The following is an 18880-nucleotide window of genomic DNA, read 5'->3' as shown; positions in this document are numbered from 1 at the left end:
GTACTATATGCATTGGATGGGAAAGAGGATTAGGAGTGACTAGATTTGAACATAGAAATACACCCACGAACCTGGCTGTAAAAGGCCAAATTTCATCATGGAGGCATGTGTTTAAGACGTTGAGTGTATCAGTTTTAGAAGGCTTAAACAGGTACGGGTTTAATTATCTTGTGCAATAAGAAGTCCAGGGCGTTGAGGAAGGAGATGTTATAAGCAGTCCAGAGCAATAAGCAGTTCAACAATGTCATCATGGATCCAAGCTCCTTCTATCTTCCTACTTTATTATCCTCAGTATGTGGCTTTTATCTTCTTGGTCACAAAATTGCTCCTGCATCTCCAGGACTCAAGTGTTTATCCCAAGAGGGAAAAAGGAGGAAGGGCAGAGTGGGAAACACCTTTTCTTCGGGTGCTTTGCCTTTTTATTCTAGAAAACAAAACTTTCCTCAAGGACTTCTGCCTCTATAGTATCTCAACAGAACTCAGTCATACTGTTATCTGTAACTCCAAAAAAGGCTGGAGTTCAACTCTTTACTTTCTAGTGCTTACAATAAATGAAGGCAAGGAAAAGAGGTTGGAATGGGAGATGAATGGGACACCAGTGTCTGTCACAATGAGTGACACAATCAAATCTATGTCTTAGAAAGATAACAGCAGTGGTAGACCACCAGAAAACAAACACCAAATGAGGAAACGTGGGTTACAGGCGTAGCTCTTCCACTATTTGACTGTGTAAATCACTTAACCTCTCCATGCCTGAATTTCCACACCTTGAAAATAAAAGAATTTCTAAGAGCTATTCTTGCTCTAAAATTCACTGATCCTAAGTTATAGCTTGAAGTTCACTGAAAACCAGTTTGCTCTTATATAATCACAAGTACTAGAGGAGCAAAATAATTTACTTTCTCCCTTTCATGCTCATCTGGTACTATTCAGGCTGCACTCACTTCCGGGAATAGTGTTTCATTTTCAGAAAGGACTCTGCAGAGGAAGAGATATTTTATAAAACCAGGAGCAAAAGCCACAATTCCCCTGACAGCAAAGTCAGGATGAAGAACCACAAGACATGTGCATGTTTTTCTCACAGTGGCCCTACTCCTCTTTTATAGCTGTTTAACTTATGAAGAAATGAAATCCATTCCATCATCCAAGGCCTACCACATTGTATCCCATTTTCCCAATATCTTCAAAGTATGATTTCACATAAGTGAATTTTCCACATAACTAACTTTTCCTTTAAAAAAAAAAAAAATTCCTCCTCCCACTTTTGATCATTTTCTGCGTAATCTTGTCAAAATACATGATGTACTTCTGTGCCTTCTTAAAGAAAGCATAATGAACATAATTTCACTTCTTGGTGGCTCAGAAACAGTAGTGTTTCATCAACTCTTGGAGTATAAAAAGACTGCATGAGGAGCATTTTCCCCTTTGCAAAATAGCCCACAAACCTTTGTTCATTTTTATGTGGTTGGTTGGTAGGTGTGTTAGTCATGGATTTTCCTGTCTTTTTCTTGACTGCCATGCTGCCTGAAAACTTTCATAGGACAGTTCTTTTTACAACAAATAACTCTAGTTCTAATAGCTCTCCATCCTCTCTTCTCCCACTTCTATTCCCTCTTTCTAAACTGATACAGGCTAAGAAACCAGGGAACCAGAATATGTGTAGAGATCACTGATAATATTGAAAGTGAGGGCCATTTATACCAGGAAAAGTTTAAGGACTTTGGGGCAGTTACTTTCACTCCTCAAAGGCCCTTTTCCCTTATTTCTGGTTGTACAGCTCTGTAAAGGCAAAATGAAGTTGCCAGAATTATGACCTCTAAATAAATTGAGTAACTGCCGTATTTTCAAGCATACACTAGAATGACCACAAGAAAACAAAATATATACAAGTCTGTTTCAACAGGGTAGGGTAGGGTGGGTAGGAGGATTGAGGCAAATTATGACAATAATATCTATAACTCTGCATTGCTTCTACTTGTTATGTATATTCAAATCTTTTGGATTTGAAAGTTACAAGCCTCTAAGCTACTAGTCATTATTACTTATATGTTAAAGTAACCTCAAGAATTCTCAAGTAAACTCTAGGACGAAGTCCAAAAAATGGGGCTTGAGGAAGAAGATAAAAACATAGTTATCTCTTTATAAGATTTATGTAAAATGAGAGGCTATATGAAATGAGTCATATCTTATTATTTCTGCAAAATCAATAGGCCTATTTTATGTCTATTTACTTTTATAATGTAAATCTTGCCCCCCAAAATCTGTTTTCTCATTTTCAGTTTCTGTTTATTTCTCCTCCCTCAATCAGCACGATTTTGTTCGACGAGACCGGCCAATACGTGTCCTAATTGACCTCATACAGAGGACAAAAGATGCTGTTCGCGAATTAGATAACCTACAGTACCGAAAAATGAAAAAAATCCTTTTCCAAGAGACGCGAAATGGACCCTTAAATGAGTCACAGGAGGATGAAGAAGTAGGTTCAGTTTATTTGGTAGGCACTGATGGGGTGCCTACTACATGGGAAAGTTCTGGACTGGGCACTAGGAAAACCACTTTTGGTGATAAAAATGTAATTGGTGCTTTGGGCCTCAAGAATCATGCAGAGTTGACAAAAGAGACATTCATAAAATAACTCTTATATAAGACAAAATATGAAAAATGCTATTGAGGTGTGTCACCATGCAGGGGTCCATAGTGGGGAGAAAATAAGCCTGCTAGGGGGGGATTAGTGAAGTTTATGTGCAGGATATGATGTGGGTGGTTTCTGAGAGACAGGCATAGGACATTTTAGGCTCAGGAGAGTGCTGTGCTTTAGGAAGATTATCCTGGCAACAGAGTGTATTACGACAGACTGGAATGTGTCACATTCTGTATAATAGTCCATGCGAGAGGTAATAAGGGCAATGTCAATGGGGATGGGGGGAAAGGAACACTTCTGAGAAACACTGTAGAGGTAGATTTGATAATACAGTGCTTCTCATTGAAAGTGACAGTGACAGGTGAAGAGGAGTTTAAGGTGACTCTGAGCATTTTAACCCAGGTGACTAGGGTATGTCAATACAAAGAACAGAGAAAAAGAACCAAGGAGAAAGAATAGGTTTCGAATGATTTCAGTTTGATACCTGTTGAGGTTAAGGTCCTGGCATCATATGCTGCCGACATAGTATACAGATGGGAGTTTTCAAAGGAGAGGTGACTTTGTGTTTTCTCATTCAAATAACTTAAGAAGGATTGGTTGAGGTAAGGGTAATGACAGTTGGGACACCTGAATGGTGACGTCTGGCAGTTGGTTGGAAAATTCAAACCCAGGACATAAGAAAGAGGTCTGGGTAAAGGGTGGTTGGCTGGGAGTCAAGAGCATTAAAATGGTAATGAATCAGGCGTTGAATGTAGAATGGGAAGAGGGCCATGCCATATGAGGGACCCGAGGAAACAAACATCACAGATGTTCAGCAGTCCACAACTTCAAGGACGGAGCAGCCAGTATCATCAGATGCCACAGAGAGGTCAAGTTAGACAAGGACCCCGCCCCCCCCCCAAAATGTTAACTGGGTTTTACAAGCAGGGCATTCTTGATGACCTTCATAAAAGCAGCTTTACAGGAGTAGTTAGGATGAATAACAGATAACTGTGGGTTTGTAGAATAAATGGGAAGTGAGAAAGTAGAGACAGTGAAAGCTGGTTATTTTTAAGATTCATAAATTTGGATAAGAAGGAAAAGGGACAAAGGGCAGTATGGAGAGAGGTCTGTAAGTATGGGGCAGGTCTCTTCATATTTATAGGCAGAGTGGAAGAAGCCAGGACAGAAACATTGAAATTAGATGAGACAGATGTAGTTAAAGAAGTAGGATCTCAGCCAAAATCCATAAGGAACTTATCAAACTCAACACCCAAAGAATAAATAATCTAATCAAGAAATGGGCAGAAGACATGAACAGACATTTCTGCAAAGAAGACATCCAAATGGCCAACAGACATATGAGAAATTGTTCTACACCACTCGGCATCAGGGAAATACAAATCAAAACCTCAATGAGATATCACCTCACACCAGTCAGAATGGCTAAAATTAACAAGTCAGGAAACGACAGATGTTGGCGAGGATGCGGAGAGAAGGGAACCCTCCTACACTGTTGGTGGGAATGCAAGCTGGTGCAGCCACTCTGGAAGACAGTATGGAGGTTCCTCAAAAAGTTGAAAATAGAGCTACCCTATGACCCAGCAATTGCACTACTGGGTATTTACCCCAAAGATACAAATGTAGTGATCCGAAGGGGTACGTGCACCCCAATGTTTATAGCAGCATTGTCTACAATAGTCAAACTATGGAAAGAGCCAAGATGTCCATCAACAGATGAATGGATGAAGAAGATGTGGTGTATATATACAATGGAATATTATGCAGCCATCAAAAAAACCGAAATCTTGCCATTTGCAATGACATGGATGGAACTAGAGGGTATTATGCTAAGTGAAATAAGTCAGTGAGAGAAAGACAAGTATCATATGATCTCACTGATACAAGGAATTTGAGAAACAAGACAGAGGGTCATAGGGGAAGGGAGGAAAAAAATGAAACAAGATGAAACCAGAGAGGGAGACAAACCATAAGAGACTCTTAATCTTAGGAAACAAGCTGAGGGTTGCTGGAGTGGTGGGGGGTGGGAGGAATGGGGTGGCTGGGTGATGGACAGTGGGGAGGGTATGTGCTATGGTGAGCACTGTGAATTGTGTAAGACTGATGAATCACAGACCTGTACCTCTGAAACAAATAATACATTATATGTTAAAAAAAGAAGAAGAAGATACTAGGAAGGGAAAAATAGGGGGGGGAAATCGGAGGGGGAGATGAACCATGAGAGACTATGGACTCTGAGAAACAAACTGAGGGTTTTAGAGGGGAGAGGGGTAGGGGATGGGTTAGCCCGGTAATGGGTATTAAGGAGGGCACGTATTACATGGAGCACTGGGTATTACATGCAAACAATGAATCATGGAACACTACATCAAAAACTAATGATGTAATGTACGGTGACTAACATAGCATAATAAAATAAAATTAAAAAAAAAAGAAGTAGGATCTCAGGAAATGCATGGGATAGGAGTATTAGAGCTTTGAACAAAAGAAAGGACTCCTCTAAAACTAGATAAAAAAGAGGAAAGGAATGAACAATGAATTTTATTTTACCTTTTTATATAAAAGAAAAAAATTATCAATAATTATAAAAAAGAAATTCAGAAAACTGAATTGGACTATAAAATAAAATCTTTAAAAAAAATCTCGATTGTACATTTACAAATGATCCCCTTTAATTGGGAAAATAAATCTGTTAAAAATATAATGTATTGGGGCGCCTGGGTGGCTCAGTTGGTTAAGCGACTGCCTTCGGCTCAGGTCATGATCCTGGAGTCCCTGGATCGAGTCCCGCATCGGGCTCCCTGCTCGGCGGGGAGTCTGCTTCTCCCTCTGGCCCTCCCCCCTCTCATGTGCTCTCTCTCATTCTCTCTCTCTCAAATAAATAAATAAAATCTTAAAATATATATATATATAATGTATTATCTACCATTTTAAATTACCCAAATTACTTATGCCAGTGATTCCTTAGAGTGCCATGGCTAAGTAACAATTCATTAAAGATATATACATACAGTACGGTTCTTTGAAAATATGATTTTTTTTTAACTAAGTAGCTTTAATTATATTATTTAATCTTATATCAAAAGATATCCCACTGTGATGGGTAAATTACATATTCTGATTATTTTACCACTTCTCAAATAGTAGTCTTTGGACTAGCAGTGATGAATACCAGTATTATTTAACAGATATATTTAATACGATTACAGAGGTAAGCATGATAGAATTGCTTGAGGGAGGCAGAATTTAATTACCTGTCCAGGACAGTAGAATTAATATCCCTGCTTAGACATGAAGTTACTCAGTAATGATTTGCAGAGGAACATATTGCTTGCCAAATCTCTGAAAACTCTTTTAACTCTATTGTAGTTTCAGACGACCTCTGCCCTATTTGTAAATATCCCAGAGGTCACCTGTTCATTTACCTTAACCAACTGAGCCACCCAGGCGCCCTTTTTTTTTTTTTTTTTTTTAAGATTTCACCTGTTCATTTACCTACAATCTTTCTCTATCACCTTGATGTTCCTGAAAGTCTCTTACAAACCTGGCCCAATTTCTGCTTACTGAATAGCAATACAATAATATGATGGTTGCATATGACAGGGGAAAGCCCTGGGCTAGCAGCATTTGGAGCCTTATGACCCATGTCCAGAATGGCCCCTGAGGAAGGCAGAGAAGTGAATCTGAGACGTCTGAAAATGGTGGGGGAATAGTGGAGTCACTACATAAAAAGTTTATCTTTGCAGATTTGGCAGAAAAGCAACTTGGCACTGCAGAATTGAGTGTGCTTAATAGCTCAGTCAATGGATTGGCACTTTATCTCCAGTCATCTCTTTTAACCCCCATGCCCCATTTTTCTAGGACAGCGAACATGGAACCGGCCTGATCAGGGAAATGGACAGCCTGGGCAGCAACCATTCCATCCCAAGCGTATCTGTGAGCACAGGCAGCCAGAGCAGCAGTGTGAACAGCATGCAGGAGGTCATGGATGAGAACAGCTCTGAACCTGTCCTGATGCACGATGACGAAAGCACTATAAATTCCAGTTCCTCTGTTATGCCCAAGAAGGTAGGTTCCGTGGTACCCTTCGCAGCTCTCGGCTTTGTCAATGTAGTGAAGGAAGCTCAGGCCACTTGGCATCCAGACGTTTCAGTGGTACCTTTCTACAACTGCAGTATGGGACTAGACCTAGCACTTGAAAGTTTTCTTTCTTTTTTTTTTTTTTAAAGATTATTTATTTATTTATTTGACAGAGAGAGACACAGCAAGAGAGGGAACACAAGCAGGGGGAGCGGGAGGGGGAGAAGCAGGCTTCCCGCTGAGCAGGGAGCCCAATGCGGGGCTCGATCCCAGGACCCTGGGATCATGACCTGAGCCGAAGGCAGACGCTTAACAACTGAGCCACCCAGGTGCCCCGAAAGTTTTCTTGTAGTAAAAAGATAACAAGAGACTATGCAAAGCTATAGCTGGGCCTATTTCTTCATCTTTCTCTCCTGCTACTCTGATGTCAACCATCATCAGTAAATAAAAATAAATAAATCTGTAAATCTTCAAGTCAAAGAAATTGATACAATGCCTCTCTAAACCAACAACTTTTAATACTGTAATCTTAACACCTTCCTGAATATAACCCGTTGGTTGTGCCCATTTAGAAGTATGCTCTCAGAAGTATGTTTCTTAATGTATATTCCCAAGATATCACTTGTTTTAGAAACAGTTTCTACTCTTTTCTGTTGGTCTTAGATTTATTCTAAAACTAGCTCTGTCAGCTTAAATATTCTGACTTTTGAATGAATGATTCTATTTTTAATTTTTACTTTGGTTTTCCAATTAAAGATCCTCCTGGGGTGCCTGGGTGGCACAGTTGGTTGAGTCCAGCTCTTGGTTTTGGCTCAGGTCGTGGGATCGAGCCCTGCATCTGGCTCTGTGCTCAGTGCAGAGTCTGCTTAAGACTCTCTTCCCCAGGGCGCCTGGGTGGCTCAGTCATTGGGCGTCTGCCTTCGGCTCGGGTCATGATCCCAGGGTCCTGAGATCGAGCTCCGCATCGGGCTCCCTGCTCCGCGGGAAGCCTGCTTCTCCCTCTCCCACTCTCCCACTTGTATCCCTGCTCTCACTAACTCTCTCTCTTTGTCAAATAAATAAATAAAATCTTTAAAAAAAAAAAAATAAAAGACTCTCTTTCCCTCTCCCTGTCCTCCCCCCTCTGTCTCTCAAATAAGTAAATCTAAAAAAAAAAAAAATCCTCCTTTCATACAGACCTATCATGGTTTATAAGTTGAAGTACTTCATGAAAAAAAAAGAAAAAAAAAAGTCTTAAAGTTTCTTGCAGAGCATTTTCTGTAAGATGAGTATTATACAGGGGCACCTGGGTGGCTCAGTCATTAAGCGTCTGCCTTTGGCTCAGGTCATGATCCCAGGGTCCTGGGATCGAGCCCCACATCGGGCTCCCTGCTCTGCCGGAAGCCTGCTTCTCCCTCTCCCACTCCCTCCTGCTCGTGTCCCTCTCTCGCTGTGTCTCTCTCTGTCAAATAAATAAACAAAATCTTTTTAAAAAAAAAATGAGTTTTATACAGAATTACCAATAATTCTTTGGATGAAGTCCCAAAAATGTTTTGAGTGACTTTAGGTAAGCAGTCCATAGTGTAGAATTATATGAAAGAATCTCTTTATTTTTTCTTGTAAGGTATATATGTACTTGTTTTAATAAATGCTAATTTCAGTGATAGAGCATGTTTAAGAATTTTTTTCACTTAAACTTCAATTGGTGCATTTTCCTTGGGACAAAGAGGAAATTGAACAGGTAAGGATGAAGGGCAGGAGAAAATATATTGGTCCCTGGTCATAAGTAGTGGAGGGATACACATTTATTTTCTGAACGGATTAACTTATTCATTTATTCAACAAAAATTGGTGAGGACTTCTACTACGTGCCAGGAACTATGGTAGGTCCTGTGGATACGTAGGAAATAAAACACACATAACACTTTCATGAAACTTATTCTCTATGGGGGAGATTAGGAAAATAATTGTACAATTAACTATATCATGTGATTATGAAAATTCTGCTCTGGGTAAAAGGAGTATTTAATCTATCAGGGAGTCGTGGAAAGCCTACCCAGTGAAGTAACGTTTAAGCTAAAACTTCACAGATAAGTAGACGTTAGCTAACCTGGGGTGAGAGATGGGGATGAATCAGAAAATAAGCGCAAAAGCCCTGAGACAAAAAGAACTTTGTATGTTCAAGGAAGAGGGGAAAGGTCAGAGAAGTTAGAGCTTGGTGAGCAGTGTGAAGAGTGAATGGAATCTAGAGAGACAGCAAGGACCAAGTTATCAGAAAGCCATGGAAGCATTTTGAGTAAAGGAGTTATAGCATACAGATGCAGAAATCTGCTAAGAGTTCAGCATTGGCAGCCAGCCTTCTTTAAACATGGGCAAGTGATCCTATATTTGAAAGGTAGAAAAGAAGGTTTTGCTGGGCTTTCTTTTTGGAAGTAGCTGTCATGGATGCTGACAAATCTGGCTCTTTCCTTTCTATTACCTCTGGAGTTCCATGGGTATAGGGATCAAAAGAAAACTAATTCCACTGGATCTTTTTACTCCAGGACCCCTCAAATGAGAACAGAATTAGAAGAAAGATACCACTGGCACAGTCAACAAGAAGGAAAACCCTAGTCTTGAACTTACTGGAGATTTTAATTCTAATTTTGGTGTGTGATGGTACAGACCTGTCTTGTGATAATAGAGGTTTTTCAATACTTTTTTCTCTTGCATGTAATCACTTAAAGAATAGATGTTAATATATGGGGCACCTGGGTGGCACATTTGGTTAAGCGACCAACTCTTGGTTTCTGCTCAGCTCATGATCTCAGGGTCGTGAGCTCGAACCCCACATTGAACCCTGCATCAGGCTCCCCACTCAGCACTTAAGTTTCTCTCTCCCTCTGCCCCTCCCCACCCATGTTCTCTCTCCCTCTCTCAAAATAAATCTTGTTTTTTTTTTTTTTAAAGATTTTATTTATTTATTTGAGAGAGACAGACAGACAGAGAGCATGAGAGAGGGGAGGGTCGGGAGGGTCAGAGGGAGAAGCAGACTCCCTGCCGAGCAGGGAGCCCGATGCGGGACTCGATCCAGGGACTCCAGGATCATGACCTGAGCCGAAGGCAGTCGCTTAACCAACTGAGCCACCCAGGCACCCATAAATCTTGTTTTTAAAAAAAGAATAGATATTAATTTATATTCTGAAATAGATGGTCTTGTATTTGATCCATATAAAATGTTTGTCAGGAAGAATTTAAGTTATATAATGTATTTCTGTTTTATTATGGAATAAATATATAGAGGAAATGTGATGAAAGAAAATTGAAAAACACTTGTGAATAGAACTGAATGAATTAATTGAACTGAAAATATAAGCAGGCTAACCAAAAGCAACACACAGAATGGGACCAAATATTTGCAGATCATATTTGCATATCTAATATTTGCATATCTAATAAGGGATTGATATTCAAAATAGAGAGCAAGCTCCTAAAACTCAACAACCAAAAAATGACCAACCCAAATCGAAAATGAGCAAAGGACTTGAATAGACATTTCTCCAAAGAAGATAAACAAATAACCAATAAGCACATGAAAAGATGCTCAATATCATCAATCACTAAAGAAATGCAAATCAAAACTACAGTAAGATACCACCTCATGCCCATTAGGATGGCTACTATCAAAAAAACAAAAAAATGACAAGAGTTGGCAAGGATGTGTAAAAATCGGAACCCTTGTACACTGTTGATAGGGATATAAAATGGTATAGCTGCTGTGGAAAACAGTATGGTAGTTCCTCAAAAAAATTAAAAATAGAATTGCCACATGATCCAGCACTTCCACTTCTGGATATATACCCTCAAAAATTTAAAGTAGGGTCTCAAGGAAATATTTGTACAACTGTGTTCATAACAGCATTAATTATAATCGCTAAAATTTGGAAGCAACCCAAATGTCCATTGATGGATGAATGGATAAGCAAAATATAGTATATATGTGCAATGGAATATTATTCAGCCTTAAAAAGGAAAAGAATTTCTGACATACACTACAACATGGATAAATCATGAGGAGTGAAATATGCCGGTAACAAAAAGACAAATACTGTACGATTCCACTTATATGAGGTATTTAGAGTAGCTAAAATCATAAAGATGGAAAGTAGCATGGTGGCTGCCAGAGGCTGAGGAGAGGGAAGAAATGGAGAGTTGTTTAATGGGGACAAGTTTCAGTTGTACAAGATGAAAGAGTTACGAGGATGGATGGGGGTGATGGTTGCACAACATTATAAGTCTATTTAATAGCCCTGAACTGTATACTTAAAAATAATTAAGATGGTTAATTTATATATATTTCACCACAATAAAAAAAAGGGGGGAATGTAGGCAGGCAATAAAAGTAGAATATGTTATATGTGAAAACTGAATGTTAAATATGGTATCTCTTCATGAGACCCATTTAAATCCTATACCTGGGCTTAAAAATTTATCATTCAACAGAAATACAAAAATTATTCAGAAACTTCATATTTGTTGGTATGCTTGACTTCCTAAAAGTTTTCCACTTGGGAACATAAATGAAATAGGATCTTAAGCTCTCAATAGAAAATTTTATATAATGGATCATAGGAATGAGGACACAAGTTTATAGTTCTGTCTGCCACTGTTAGTGTTATTTTACTTTAGGCAAATCACAAACCTCTCTGGGCCTGTTTCTCCATCTGTAAAATTAGGAGTTCTGTATGGTTTCAGAGATCCCTTCCAGCCCTTAAATTCTGTGTTTCTATTCCTGTAATCTTTTTTTTTTAAGATTTTATTTATTTATTTGACAGAGAGAGAGAGAGCACAAGCAGGGGGAGCAGGCTCTCCGCTGAGCAGGGATCCCCATGCGGGGCTCAATCCCAGGACCCTGGGATCATGACCTGAGCCGAATGCAGACACTTAACGACTGAGCCACCCAGGCACCACTATTCCTGTAACCTTTAGAGAAGTAGATCTCTCATGTGACTTTCAAGCTGTTTTGTAGAAAGGTGCCTCAGGAACAAGCCTCATCCATACCTCCCCCAGGACAAGGCCGGCTTTTATCTCTTACATTATGTGTTTGGATTTCACTTAAGATTTCACTTAAAAAGGGAGATTTTTCTAAAAACCACTGTTGTTGTTGTTGTTTTTAAGATTTTATTTATTCACTTGACAGAGAGAGACACAGCGAGTGAGGGAACACAAGCAGGGGGACTGGGAGAGGGAACACAAGCAGGGGGACTGGGAGAGGGAGAAGCAGGCCTCCCACTGAGCAGGGAGGCCTGATGTAGGGCTCCATCCCAGGACCCGGGGAACACAACCTGAGCCAAAGGCAGACGCTTAACGACTGAGCCACCCAGACACCCCTAAAAGCCACTGTTCTGATCAGTCCCTCCTTCTTCATGCAGATGGCATAGCGGTGACATTATATTACATGTAGGTGCAGGTAACATTTAGGTCATAGGGTAGATTCTCTGGGAAGCAGAGCTGAAACAGTTTCAAGCAGCAATTTGTTTTTTAGGAGTTTCCTTTGGGATCAACACCTGTGGAAGAGAGAAGGAAGCAGCATTAGGCGGAGGGCGAAGTTGAAGTGAAATAGCAGACCTAACAACCGCCTCAGCCAACCCCTAAGGGAGCTGTGGGGCTAAAATGACCCTTCAGAGTTGTCCAAACTGAGCCAGAAGAGCTGGGCCTTGTTACCCTCACCCAGACCAGTCACTGAATATGAGCAACCTGGGAAGGGTGTGAACTTGCTCAAGGCTGCTCTCTGCAGCCAAGACCGCCCCTAAATGGACTGCCAGCATTCTGGCAGCAAGTCTTTTCTTAGAGGCGGATCTAGGTGGTGCATTTCTGAGTCTACCATAACTTGTGACAACAAAGATTTTTTTTTTTTTTTTTTTTTTAGATTTTATTTATTTATTTGACACAGAGAGACACAGTGAGAGAGGGAACACAGCAGGGGGAATGGGAGAGGGAGAAGCAGGCTTCCCGCCGAGCAGGGAGCCCGATGCAGGGCTTGATCCCAGGACCCTGGGATCATGACCTGAGCCGAAGGCAGACGCTTAACCGACTGAGCCACCCAGGTGCCCCAACAAAGATTATTTTTAAAGAAAGCAATCAATATTGTTTTATAAAACATTTACCAGTTTTGCATGGGTCTGTGACCAGAATCTTAGAAAAGCCTATATATCACTAAATTATCATACTACAACCAGTGTTCTACCCATTATCTCATTATCCTATTTTATTTTCTTTTTAATACTTGCCACCATCTAATATTATATTATGTATTAATTTGTTTATATTATTTCATTAGTAGAGTGTAAATTTCATTAAGGCAAAGACTGTGCCTGCCTTGTTCCACACTACATCTTAACACCTGAACAGTGCCTGGCATAGCACAGTAAATAACTACATAGCATAGTAAATAACTATGGAATGAATGAATGAATGGACGAACGAACAAAAAACACAAGGAATGAATGAATTGCCAGAGACTAAACATCATGCTATTTTGGTTCATTGAACATATGGATTAAAAGGGTTAAATAATCTTAAGTATTGTCTTTATGGTTTAAATTAAATAGCACTTCCCCAATAATTATACTCCAGACAGTAAGAACATGCTTAATAAATACCAAAATATAAGAATAAGGGTGGGAGATTTTCTTGGCACTCCATCTTGATTGTTGCAATCAAGCAGACATTATCCTAAATTAGTTAAATCATAGATATGAAACAGATTACCATTTTATATAAGAAGTAAACTTACTTTTAAAGGCCATGTGCAACCAGTTAAGAGTGTGACTTGAAATTAACTGCTCTGCATCCAGAATAAAGATGCCCTGATTTTAGCAGGACAGTTCTATCACAGATCAAGACCCCAAAAATGTGGTGGGACACTGAAAATTTTCCTTTGGCATCAGAATTTCAGGTTACTTCTTTTTCTCCAGTCCTCGCCTCTATTCTGGTCTTTCCCAGGCCCTGAAGGGACCCTAATCTAATCTCCCTTTTGAGTAAAAATGACGTGGTAAGTCTAAAAGTGTATTCAGACAAAATAAACTTGAAGCACTTTTCCCCTTGCTAATGTTGCCACGCTGCTTTTTCCAATAATGAGAATATCACCATATCTCTAGACTGTTAGCTCCTCAAGGACATCTCTCTTCTCCTACCACCCAGCACAGTGTCTGTCACATAGTAAGTACTCAATAAATGTTTTGTGAACTAAAATGAAGGTGAACTTATATAGGACACAACTCTACATACGCCTCAATTCTCGATTTTTCCCAAAGGACTCCAGAACAAACTCCTAACCCAAATTAGGTTTTCTGCTGTTACCTAGCCTACTTCTGAGCCTCTGCCCTACTCCTTAAAATCATTGTGGATGTAGCCGCAGCAAACAGATCTTAATAGTGTTCTAACCAACAAAGTCTGTTCTTTTAATCTGCCAGTGAAAAGGTATGCTTTTATTTTAGGTCTAAAATCAGTTGTCTTTGCCTGCTCCTGCCTTCTATTAATACAGATCATAAGACCTTAATATATTAAAGTGTTCGCTAATCAGTTTGTTCTTTTAGGTATGCCTAATGAACTCTAGTCATCATGGCCCTCTTTTAGAGATTATTTTAAAAAATCATTCTATCCTAACTCCTAAAGCTTTATTTGGCCTTTTTCCTATTCGTCAGTGTTCTCCCCCCCACCCCACCCGCCCCTTCTTTAAAAAAAGAACGGCTTTCACCATTTTTGTGGGAGAAAAAAAAAAAGCTGCCCTGAGGGGATAGGATGTTCCAGCTTAATTTTCACTTGCTTCGGTGGCCTTTCCTATTATTTTTGCTGAAGAGAGAGGTGGGTTCTTTGACTCTTCAAGTCATATTTGGCAAAGTAAAAGTAAATTAACATACGAAGGTAATGTTTCTCAAACAGAGCAGTCATACAAACCACCTCTCTACAGTAGCATCTTTGTCCTCTGTGTTCTAGTCATTTTTTTCTCCCTAGTAGCTATCCTCCCCAGTAAAGATAACTTTGTCCATCTTTTTCCCTTCCTCTAGCCCCAGTTTTCGATAGCGACAACTGCGTATGCAATAATTTAATAATTTTGAAATGAACAGAAACCAAAGAGAGATGGTGGGTTTGTTGATCCCTTCTCCACAGCATAAAAAGTGTGGGAGTCTATAAAAAAGCTTCTCATCGTCCGATAAAAGCCATTTTTAGATCCTCTTCCTGCCCCTTGTGCTTGTGTGTCACAATTTTATGACTTTCTTAGAGTACAGAGTGGCAGGTTTTTATGAAATACAAATCTGAATTCTGTTAAATAATACAAGAGAAAATGTCATTTTCCCACAATCTTCTCAGACCTATATTCGTGAACTTATTTATTCAGCAAACATTTACTGAATGCCTACTAAGTATCAAGCCCTAGGTGGGCACTAGGGAGACAGATTTTTCAAGCCACATTTACTGTTTTCAGAAAGCTCGCAGTCTCATGCACAGACACACAAGTAAGTATGTGATAGTATGATAAAGGTATACCCAAAGTATAACAGTATCCACAGAGTGGTTTCCAGGGTTAATTTCGAGTTAATCTGGAAACCCTAAACAAGCAACTACACCATGAATCTTAATTTCAGAATCTTAATAAATAGATAATTAGAGAAAAACATTTAAATAAAAGTAAAGCCCCTGTTGAGGGTATAATAGTAAAATTTGTGCTTCATGCTTCGTGTACGTCAGTATGTTGTATAAAAGTTCAATTCTTGGGCGCCTGGGTGGCTCAGTTGGTTAAGTGACTGCCTTCGGCTCAGGTCATGATCCTGGAGTCCCGGGATCGAGTCCCGCATCGGGCTCCCTGCTCGGCAGGCAGTCTGCTTCTCCCTCTGACCCTCCCCCCTCTCATGTGCTCTCTCTCTCTCTCATTCTCTCTGTCTCAAGTAAATAAATAAAATCTAAAAAAATTAAAAATAAAAAATAAAGTTCAATTCTTTTTGCTAAAGATTTGACCAAAATTACGACATCTTCTTTTCCTTTTAATCTGAAGACGTTATATTTATTTTACTTTTATTTTTTTAATGGAACGCTTCACGAATTTGCATGTCATCCTTGCGCAGGGGCCATGCTAATCTTCTCTGTATCGTTCCAGTTGTAGTATATGTGCTGCTAAAGCGAGCACAGGAAGTTTTATTTATTTATTTTTTTTACAGTGAAAGAACATTATAAATTTACCTGGTTAACATAGATTTACTTAAAACTGGTCCTCAACCATATTGGCATTTGAAAGATCTATTTTGTTTATTCCCAGATGGTAATATTTTAAAGATAAATTATAAACAAGACCTGTATTTTGTCTTGGTAAAGTAGAGCATGATGTTTGTTCTTTTAAAAAAGAAAAAGATTTTATTTTTAAGTAATCTCTACCCCCAACCTGGGGCTCAAACTTACAACCCCAAGATCAAGAATCGCATGCTCTGCCAACTGAGTCAGCCAGGCACCCCGATATTTGTTCTTAATGTTCTAAAATCATTTTCAGCATCAAAGATGTTGGCCCTCACACTATTTGTAAATAATCTGCATCAGGGCCTAATTGCAAAAAATAGCAAATTATCCCTTTCCATTATTAGTCTTAAAATGTGTTCAGAAAGTCTGGGAGCCAGGTATGGTGCTCGTTTTCAAAGGGACAGCTATTTGAAGGGAAAGTATAACCAACAGACAATATACCCAGTAAAGTTGATAATTTAATTTGTGCTTCTCAAGTCACATTTCCCTCATTTTAAATTGCTTCATTGTTTAAGTTGTCTTCAGAATTATAAACTTGTTTTATGCAATGGAATTGAATATTTTAAAATTCATTTTCCTGTGCATTTGAAATGGATGTCTACTGTTAGACTAAAATTTTACCTCATTTTGTGGTCTCTCACATAATATTTGAAGAGTTTTAGTGTGTGGATAGGTTATGAAGTTGCTGTGGAAAACTAAGAGTTCTATTATAAAATGAAAAAAATTTAAGCTGGAATAAAGAATTATACTGTTATCGTTATGTACTATTTTTGAAGTAGATTAAAATTTTGGACCTATTCAGATTAGCTTTTAAAGTAGCATTATTGGGGCACCTGGGTGGCTCATTCGTTAAGCGTCTGCCTTCAGCTCAGATCATGATCCCAGGGTCCTGGGATTGAGCCTCGCATCAGGCTCCCTGCTCAGTGGGAAGCCTGCTTCTCCCTCTCCCACTCCCCCTGCTTGTGTTCCCTCTCTTGCTGTGTCTCTGTCTGTCAAATAAATAAATAAAATCTTTAAAGTAGCATTATTTTTTCCGAGGGGATGGGGAAAAAATAATAAAATAGCATTAATTTAGAAATATACCTTAGTGAGTTATTGAATTAGCTATGTGTTAATTAAAATCACTATGATTTTGAATTTTAACTTTTCCAGTGTATTCCAATATTCTTGGTTTAAAAATTTAGCAAATATAATGTGACTTTTAATTTGCTAAGCAAGATCCTAGCCCACAAGTATTAATTTTTATCTGAGAGAAAACACACTAATAATATTAAAATTATACATATTTGTACATGAGTATGTTTCACATTATTCTGTTAAGTGAACTGTGTAGATTCTAGTGTCACTACTTATCTTTGTAAGTCAAGTTATTACAATTTGAAACTGAGCTGCTACCTCTCAGTCAGTGAACTTAATGTTAGCTAATTAATAATCACCAAACTTTGACTTCTTAAGGCCTCCTATAAAACCACAGGACCCTACCTAGTTTGTCTCATCTGATTGCTGCCATTTAGAAGCTTCTTGTTTTTCTGGGACTGTAATATTAGGTAAGATCAATTTTGGAGAGGGGCGCCTGGGTGGCTTAATTGGTTAAGCGTCTGCCTTCGGCTCAGGTCATGATCCCAGGGTCCTGGGATTGAGTCCCGCATCAGGCTCCCTGCTCAAGTGGGGAGTCTGCTTCTCCCTCTCCCTCTGCCCCTCCCCGCCAACTCGTGTTCTCACTCACTCTGCTCTCTCTCTCTCAAATAAATAAAAATAAAAAAATCTTTTAAAAAATCAATTTTGGAGATAAATGTAACTTATTAATAAATATCCAGCAATGTGAATGGCAGTAGATCCCAGTACCTTCCTCCCTAGAACCTTAAACCTAGTGCATAAATCCTAGTCCCATACCTGATCTCTCTTTGCCCTATAAAATAAGAGGTTAGATTTCCTGGGAACTAATATAGAAGTTTTAATTGGCCTATCAAGGTTGGTTGGTTGTTCTTTTTTTAATCTCAAAAATATGGGTTGAGGTACATTTTTAACCTATAGTACTATCTAACAGAACTAATTGCAGGGCGTCTGGGTGGCTCAGTCGGTTGAGCGTCTGCCTTCGGCTCAGGTCATGGTCCCAGGGTCCTGGGATCAAGCCCCGCGTTGCATTGGGCTGCCTGCTCAGTGGGAGGCCTGCTTCTCCCTCTCCCACTCCCCCTGCTTATGTTCCCTCTCTCGCTGTTTCTCTCTCTGTCAAATAAATAAATAAAATAAAATAAAAAAACTGCAGTGATGGAAAGGATTTATATCTGCACTTTTCAGTATGGTAGCCATAGTTAGTGGCTGCCTTAAAACATAGCTGGTGTGACTTGGGAACAGAATTTTACATTTTATTTAATTTAAATATCCATGTGGCTACTGGCTATCTTATAAGACAGCATAACAATAGAATATCCTTGAATTGGACATATATGTCCTCAATGGCATTAAAGGTCCCTTCATTATTTAAAAACAAAATAGACCTCAATACAGTAAATTGAAAAAAAAAATTTCTAAATATAGATGTAATGGTAGATGCCTTCCTAACATTCTGGAGCATTCTAAATTTATAAATGGAAAAAGAAAATCAGCCCAATGGTAAATTTAATCTTGGCTCTTGACTTTTACCTAAAAACCTGGATATAAAAATTTAATTTCCCTGAAGAATATGTGTCTTGACTTTTAAAAATTTTAGATGATATAATAAAATTTTGTGTTTCTAAACCTCTTCAATTTTTGTTTTCTGTTGAAAGAGCAAACAATTATTTAAAAAACATTTATCAGGTAGTCATAGACAAAATGCAAAACTGACTTCTCACAGATGGTTTCTCCTAAAACCCTAGGGCAATAAGGGAATTAATTTTTCCTTCCCCATCCTGAACATGTACTATTTAA

The 18880-nt window shown here is 39.0% G+C and overlaps 1 protein-coding gene and 1 non-coding gene across 5 annotated transcripts in view; one reads left to right on the top strand and one right to left on the bottom strand.

The window, feature by feature from the left end:
- The window catches only part of TAOK3 (TAO kinase 3), a 192069-nt gene that overhangs the window by 131306 nt on the left and 41883 nt on the right, over positions 1-18880 (top strand). For all 4 annotated transcript variants that reach the window (XR_008507082.2, XR_010407425.1, XR_010407424.1 and 1 more), the window contains exons 12-13: positions 2309-2476; positions 6503-6709. Coding sequence is in view for 1 of the 4 variants with exons in the window: in XM_045887540.3 (XP_045743496.1) it covers positions 2309-2476; positions 6503-6709 (375 nt within the window). In the remaining 3 variants the exon portion in view is untranslated. The remainder of the gene's footprint in view (positions 1-2308; positions 2477-6502; positions 6710-18880) is intronic.
- Positions 15760-15866, bottom strand: LOC123853379 (U6 spliceosomal RNA). The gene has a single exon (XR_006793137.1). It is a non-coding gene; the product is annotated as a U6 spliceosomal RNA (small nuclear RNA).

The sequence above is a fragment of the Mirounga angustirostris genome, unplaced genomic scaffold (genome assembly GCF_029215605.1).
Source record: "Mirounga angustirostris isolate CCGP_5_RB_7025 unplaced genomic scaffold, mMirAng1.0.hap1 SCAF_14, whole genome shotgun sequence".
NCBI lineage: Eukaryota > Metazoa > Chordata > Mammalia > Carnivora > Phocidae > Mirounga > Mirounga angustirostris.
Note: the sequence above shows the minus strand (reverse complement) of the source record. Positions and strands in the feature narration are given on the sequence as shown.